At 30.4% G+C, this 8,180-nt stretch overlaps 1 protein-coding gene across 4 annotated transcripts in view; it reads left to right on the top strand.

Annotated features, from left to right (window-relative positions):
- The first annotated feature begins 4,747 nt into the window (after positions 1 to 4,747).
- The window catches only part of LOC102602437 (polypyrimidine tract-binding protein homolog 2), a 6,589-nt gene continuing 3,156 nt past the window's right edge, over positions 4,748 to 8,180 (top strand). Inside the window, exons 1-6 of one of the 4 annotated variants that reach the window (XM_006360114.2) lie at positions 4,751 to 4,937; positions 5,745 to 5,992; positions 6,089 to 6,298; positions 6,448 to 6,505; positions 7,838 to 7,900; positions 7,997 to 8,070. In XM_006360114.2, coding sequence (XP_006360176.1) covers positions 6,261 to 6,298; positions 6,448 to 6,505; positions 7,838 to 7,900; positions 7,997 to 8,070 — 233 coding nt within the window. In that variant the 5' untranslated portion in view covers positions 4,751 to 4,937; positions 5,745 to 5,992; positions 6,089 to 6,260. Of the gene's footprint in view, positions 4,938 to 5,744; positions 5,993 to 6,088; positions 6,299 to 6,444; positions 6,506 to 7,837; positions 7,901 to 7,996; positions 8,071 to 8,180 lie in introns of those variants that run through there. The other 3 variants (XM_006360115.2, XM_006360112.2, XM_006360113.2) reach the window with 3 other exon arrangements.

Genomic DNA, 8,180 nt, shown 5'->3' with positions numbered 1-8,180 from the left:
CTATTCTTCATAACATAAAAAAATAAAAAGTTTAATTATAATAAAAGATTCTAAAGTATGAAGTATTCTTAATAAACTAATATATATATATATATATATATTTTATTTTTTTAAAATAATATGATTATTATTTTAGTTATATTGTTTAATGAATCAAATTAATCTATTATTAAAAAAAAAAGACTTTAATGACATGTCATGTCAACTAGGAGAGAGTGAGACTTTTAAAGTGTCAAGTATATTTGAAGGAAAATAAGAATAGTTGAGTGATATTTTAGTCCTAAATGAAACATAAATGATATTTCAAGGCAATTCCCAAAACTTGGTGACAATTTAGGGAATTGACTCTTTAAACAAGTTGTTAGGAATTTCAGTACAAGTTAATTTATTGAACTAATAAATCTTTGTGTTTGAAATAACATGTAGTTATAAATATTTATTGGAAAAATTACAAGAATATACTATTTAAGATCTTAATTAACAATATATGTATATACTTTTTTTATTTACAAAACTAAGTTTTAAATTACAAATATGACAGAATATTTAATTTCAATTTTTTTTAAAAAAAAAAATTTAATATTCGATTTATTTCCTTTTTTGGGGGTTATGTGCTAAATTTATGGGATTGATAATTATTGTTTACTTTTTGATTTTCCAATCATAATTTTACTTTTTATATTGTTTTATTTCCCATATCTTGAATTTCCGTTTTTTTTTTTTGTATATTTTAGTATACGATTAATTGCCTATATTTGAGGATAATGTGCTAAATTTATGGTATTGATAATTATTGTTTACTTTTTGGTAGAGCTGTCAATATGGGCTGGCCCACTCCATCCGAGCTAGCCCATACATGCTTTGAAATTTGACGGGTCAGGCCGGGCTAGCCCATTTTTTGTGTGGGCTAGAAAATGATCGGCCCAGCCCACAAGTACGTGGGCTACGGGATTGTCGGGCCAGCCCTCTTTACGTAAAAATACATTTTTTATAATTTTTTAAATTAAATTATAATTTAAAAATATTATCATAAATATCGACAAGATAATATTACATGGTGTTAGTGTTTCTACTTGTTAATAAAATTATCATTATAATATTTATTAAGTTTGATTTCAAGTAAAAGCATAAAATTACCTAAAATAAAAAATATAAACCAAATTGTTTTCCAATGATCATAATAAAACACAAAAAACTATGACAATATTCCATAGGCTACGGCCTATATAGTGATTCCTAAAAAATTTAGGGAATTTTTATTTTACGTAATACGTATTTTATAAACATAATTTGTATTTAAATTGTAATATTTCAAACTTTAAACTGATTTTGAGTTTAGACTCTTGTTATTTTTAATGCTCTATTTTATTTTTATTTTTTAATTAATTTTTATTTGGCCCACGGGCCGGCCCTATCCATATTTCTCAAGCCCTACAAATCGGCAGGCTTATTCAGGCCGGGCTAAAAAGCCATTTTCTTAAATGGGCTCCAAAATCGTAGCCCAACCCTATCAAATCTTGAGTTAGGCCAGACCGGCCCAACGGGCCTATCCCATATTGACGACTCTACTTTTTGGCTTTCCAATCACAATTATACTGTTTTATATTGTTTTTTTACCCATATATTGAATTTTGATTTTTTTTGTTTATTTTGGTATCGATTTATTTCCTATTTTGGGGGTTATGTGCTAAATTTATGGAATTGATAATTATTGTTTTGACTTTCCAACCATAATTATACTCTTTATTAATTGTAGTCTTCTCTCACCTCTTTAAAATTGTTTTTATACAAATATCTTTTTCTTGTATTGTGACAAAAAAAAATTCTAAAATTCTTAAATTTATCTACCTTATTTTTTTTGAAAAAATATTTATTGACTTAAATAACCATTTAAATCTAGAAAGTTTCATAAAGTAATTAAAAACTTGCATATTATATAGATTTTCATACAACTTTGGTGTTAAGTCGTATATAATATGTTAATATTATATTACACCTCAATATATACCATATAATATATCAAAATTGTATAAAAGGAATATATGAACCATATAATTTATCAATATTGTATCATCTGAAACACCAAGTTATACCAATATTTAATCATCTAAAATCTCAAAATTATATTAGCATTGTATCATCTAAAATACTAAAATTATATCAATATTGTATTATGTGAAATACAAATATTATAGCAACATCTCCACTATTTAACAAATTGAACTTGTTGATATTTTTGTCATTATTTTTTTCTCAAATTGCCAATTTATAACAAAACGAAAAATATTAATATTATCTTTTAAAATTAACACTAATACAAACCTGAGAACTTGAAATTATACTAGAACTATCTAACACCATTTATGAATAACATCAAAAATTTCTAATATCAAAATTGTACCATATAATAATACTAACATTGTACCATATAATATACCAACAATTATTTAATTATACCCCATATAATATACCAATTTAATTGATATTCGTGTCATTTTATTTTTTTCAAATGATATTTTATACCACAAGGGAAACCAACATAAATAATATAACTAATTACGTCATATGGTTAAATATGATTCTGAAAAAAATGTTTAATAAACAACGAATAAAATTCAAATCCGCTAATATCATTCAATTAGATTCTTAACTCAACAATGTTAATCCTCATATAAATATTCAGTACAAGTTCTCTTGTTGTGATCCTCAATAGGCGATAACACATTTTCTACAATTTACTTTAGATCTCTTGCTTTTTTTCTTTCAATTGGTATTTGCGGCACATATCACTTCTTCGATCTTAAAATTCACATACCTTCCTGCAATACATTTCAAAAATAATAATTAAAGAACCTACTAAACAACAGTTACAATAATCAAATTTGAAATACACAATCATATTTTTTTTATATCACCAAAAAAATTATTACAAAATGGTGTATAATGTGATTAAAAACTTTATTGTTTATGCACACTATCAGTTACACCTATAAATGTACCAAATCACTTACCACAAATCTATTCATCAAATCACTTACAAAATCTCTTACCATGAATGGTAACTATCACTAACCAAATCACTTATCAAATCACATACCAAAACATAATTTACACTATCGACTACACCAAAGTAGGCAACTCAATAATTCTTTAAACATGCTATATATGCCAAATTAGGAAAATTAATACACCAATAATGTACCAAATATTTTACCAAAAATATTTGATAGTCAATTTTGAAGTTGGTGTTTACACATGGTTTAAAAATTAATAATTACACCAAATCGCATATTATAAGAATTTGAGAATTAATGGTAAAATTCATTTTCACACCAATCAGACAAACAAATACACCAACACATATACCAAAATATTAATTTGAAGTTGGTCTTTGTATAAGGTCTTAAAAAATACCAATAACAAAATATCACACACCAAGACAAATTGTTGATGTATGTTGTTAATTGAGGCATGCAACATACCAATTAAACCATATCACATATAATAAAAAAAATCGAATTCGGTGTTTATATATGGACAACAACTTACGTTGATGCAGTAATCAATCAAACATAATGTTATACCAAAAAATATTCAATGAAACGGTTGTTAAATAACAACCAAAGCTTCTTTTCTATACCACCAAAAATATCACTTGCAAAAAAAAAAACGATGTTCATTATCAGCTAAACCTAATAATATATCAAAAACCTAGTATTATACAAAAAATGACTACTAATATTTAATGTTTATTCAACAACAAAATCTATCCAATCGATGCACCAGATTATTAACGAAACATATATATTTTGTATTACACCACAATAACGTACTTTAAAAACCAATGATTAATTATCAAAAAAATTAAACACAGATGGTGATGAAAAATAAAATATATTAACCACGTAAAAAAACACCAAATCAATCCTTTTTTATTCAAATACCTGATGAGTCTCATCGCCCGTTGTGTTGTATTAGAATTGAAAAATTATTGGTATCCATTTTGAATAGTTGATCAAAGTTGACAAGGAGTTTATTTTTGTTAGAAACCTCCCTTCATGGGAGAGAATATATAACAAAACTGAGTAAATCAGGTAAGGTAAAATAATTGGAGAAAATTAAGGGATATGGAATAAGCATGGCTGACTATTTTGTACATTTAAAAAAAATATAAATTCTAGTTTTGTAAAAACACTATTGTTATATAATTGAAAAAAAGTATTGTTATATAGTAGTAATTAAGGTACTTAAGTTGTATACTTAAGTTTTTTACCCATATTTATTTATGAAACATGAAGATACGTGATATATTAATTTGACGTCATAATGTATTTTAATACCTTGTATAAGAAATATGATTTAAAAAAATAAAATTACATAAGAATCGTTAAAGTTTTAATAATTTCCACAAATTATGGAGTTGTTATATTTATAAGAAAATACAATTTTAAAAATTCAAATTACATATTCAAACAAAATCTTAAATTCAAATCAATCTCATTCAAAATTACTCATGTCGGTGCTAAGCACTCCCTCTAGTCCAACTTAAGTAAATTGTTTGAATTTTTTTCATAGTCCAAAATAAATAAATTATTCTAAATTCAAGATAATTATTGATACATTTTAGGAAAATAGATTGAAAATAATGAGAGGATGTGGATACGAACAATTTACTTAATATGGATCTAGATTAATTTTTCGAAAGAAAAGTAGTGGCATTTTATGATAACACATATAACTACATATGTTGCTCCAGGTATATATGTGTGTGTTTTCCAGCCTCGCCCCTTGGCTTTGTTTCTACCTCATCCGGTATGTTTTGATTCCTTAATTCCAGCGTTTACAAGATCTATTGAACTTTGGTTACACCGCCCCGTTGTCCTTTCGTCTCCGTGATACCTGAACAAAATCCTCTGCTGTTCTCGTCTACCCCTTTGGTACGTCTAACTGAAATATCCCTCATTTTTTTGTTCCTTTGCCCTATATTCATATTCTTTATCTGTTTCTGAACGACAGTGCTTTCGATTTATAACTATTTTTGCCCCTGCAACGATAATTCCTGACCCCTTTTTTTCTTTTTCTTTTCTTTGTTCTATCTGTTGGCTGGGTTTTGGTTTGAGGGGTTGTACGCCTATTTAGTTTTTACCGCTCTAAGACATTTACGTGCATCGACCAGCCCAACTTTGTGGACAGTTGATGATAAAGTTTGTGTCTTTTTGCCGACTGTGTTATTTTTGTATTGGTGAAATGCTGCTTAATCTGTATTGCTTTTTCTGTTTGCAAGTTTTGTGATTCAATCTAAATTTATTCTTTTCTCATCGCGGTATTTGTTTACTACTTTCTTGGGTGTGGAGGGTGGGGAGGAACTGCCAAGTATGGTGTTATGATTATAACATTGAATGATTACTTTCTTACTCTAGGAAGAGGATAAGAAGTGTATGTTTTGTTCCTTGGTTCTTTTTAGCTGTTTTCCCTCTGTATACAGTTAGAAAAGAACACAAGGGATTAGTAATTTCTGGTGGCATGAGAAAAACTGAAGAAGGACAAGATAGTATATGGAAGTAGTTGAACTTACTCTAAATTTAGTTTGTTCGCTGTAGAATCATAGTGAGTTCATAAACATGCTTTATCTTTTGATTGATGTACTTATACCTTTTAGCTTGGTAGTGTTTTTGAGTGATGAGGTGTGAAATTGCATATTGTAAATATCTTGTTTATGTGCGAATATGGTCTTACTTTTGAAGGAGCGTTACTTGCTGGGCTTTATCTGTGTTGATTTTGTTGGAGCTTGGATTTGTGTTTTGGAATGTCATCTGTATCTAGCCAGCCTCAATTCAGATACACGCAGCCTCCCTCTAAGGTTCTTCATTTAAGAAACTTGCCATGGGAGTGCACAGAAGAGGAACTGATTGAATTGGGAAAGCCATTTGGTAAAGTTGTCAATACCAAGTGTAATGTTGGAGCAAATAGAAATCAAGCATTTATAGAGTTTGTAAGTGTAACTTCCTTCATTTTCAAATCTCTGTTTGTTTCTAGTGAAACTACACTTATTCTTGATGTTCTTATCCTCTATTATTAATTATCGTAGGCAGAATTGAATCAAGCTATTGCAATGATATCATACTATGCGTCTTCCTCAGAACCGGCTCAGGTACGAGGGAAAACCGTCTACCTACAGTATTCTAACAGGCAAGAGATAGTGAACAACAAAACTACTGCTGATGTAGCTGGAAATGTATTATTGGTAACTATTGAGGGAAATGACGCACGCCTTGTCAGTATTGATGTCTTACACTTGGTAAGTAATTATACTTCCCCACATATTCATTTGGTGGAGGGCCCACGCCGCCCGCCTCGTAGAAAGGCTTCTGTGTAGTTTTAGTATTAGGTTATAGTATGTCTTGCTTTGTTGAGTGCTCTTTGACATGAATATGAATGGATCAGCAGGCCAATGTCAAGGATATATCTGCAATGGCAGCTTATTGCATCGGGAGAAAGAGCGCATGTGTGTTTGTTTCCTTTCTCCTTTGCTTAACACTGTGGCTCTTTCTCACCCCTTTTTCTTAATTTAATGTCTTGACTTCCCTTGAAGTGTCAGATGTTTCATTTTTTTTTTTGAAAATTGACATCCTCTCATTGGAATGTGCATAATGGATGCTCCTCGTCTTATTGTCCGAGGCAAAATTGTTATTTGTGCATATGACATTTGTTAGTGGATGCAGCATTTCAGTCTTCTGTTGTAGTGTCATTTTCTCTCTTATTTTAAAACAACTCAACTTTTATTGTGGAGCAACACTTTCGAAGAGAACCTCAATGCTCTGTCCTTGGTCAATTAGTTGCATAAACCCTCTTTCTCTGTTACTTGTTCGTGTTGATGTTTTCCTAATATTATAATTAATAGCTTATTAGGTACTTTAAATGTGTCTCGTCCCTTACTGTTGCTGAAGGCCCCACTAATGATGATCGTCAGTTGACTAGGTTGCATTTATTCTCACTAAGTCAAACCATAGGCTTTCTTAACTGGATACTATATCCGGTACCTGTGTTGGTTGGAGGTAGTAGGTACCATGTGGAATTAGTTGAGGTGGGTGCAACCTGCCCGGACACTGCGGTAACAAAGAAAAGATACTAAATCAACTTTGTTGCTAGTGAAATATTGATGAATGTTCTGTATATTTGAATGGCTGATGTAAATATGTTTATTTGATCATACAATACTGCGGTGTTCTGGTAGCTTTAGGTTGCATCAGATGGAGTAAATGAGAGGAGCGATATTCTTTTCTAGCCTTTTCAAACAATAGTTTTTGTATTTAAGATTTTCTTTAGGTCAACTGATAGGCCTCATCCCTGGAAAGGAGATTCTTCGCTGTATATTTGTAAGAGAGAAGATAATATATATGATAATCATTCAAGCGGAGGCAAAAAGTACTAGGGAATTTCTTCCCATCTGCCTAAGTCTTGGTGGACCGAGTTACCCGATACTTGTGTTGGTGGGAGGTAGCAGGTACCTGATGGAATAGTGGAGATGCGCGCAAGTTGATCCAAACACCCTTATATATATATATATATATAGACAACAACAACATGCCCAGTGTAATCCCACAAGTGGAGTTTGGGGAGGGTTGGTTGTGCGCAAACCTTACCCCTACCTTTTGGGTATATATATATAGTCGATAATCATTTGAAACTATGGTTTTCCTCTTATCTTGAAGACTTGAACTTCTTTATTCAAGAAAACAACGATTGAAATTGCATCATAACATTTAAGATGTTTTCAGATTTGTATCTTGATTTTACCTTCAATTGTTTTCTTCTACTTATAATCCAATTTTTTCAGGTGTTCTCAGCTTTTGGATTTGTCCACAAGATTACGACATTTGAGAAAACTGCTGGATTCCAGGTCAGTATGTTACTGAAGTTGGATTTGGTTTTGTTATGTTACTGACCATTGATTCAGCTGATAAGTCCCCACCACTCTCCCTTGGAACCTTTTCAGGCTCTAGTGCAATTTTCTGATGCAGAAACTGCCACTTCTGCAAAGGATGCCCTTGATGGAAGAAGCATTCCCAGGTGATTGTGGATTTATATTTCAGATTGGGGAGTAGCCCAACTGTTATGGATCATTTACTGTAGATGTGGTGCATGTTTTATTTAAAAATATATCTTCAAGGGAAAATGAC

This window comes from Solanum tuberosum, unplaced genomic scaffold (genome assembly GCF_000226075.1).
Source record: "Solanum tuberosum cultivar DM 1-3 516 R44 unplaced genomic scaffold, SolTub_3.0 scf00315, whole genome shotgun sequence".
Taxonomy (NCBI): Eukaryota; Viridiplantae; Streptophyta; class Magnoliopsida; order Solanales; family Solanaceae; genus Solanum; species Solanum tuberosum.
Note: the sequence above shows the minus strand (reverse complement) of the source record. Positions and strands in the feature narration are given on the sequence as shown.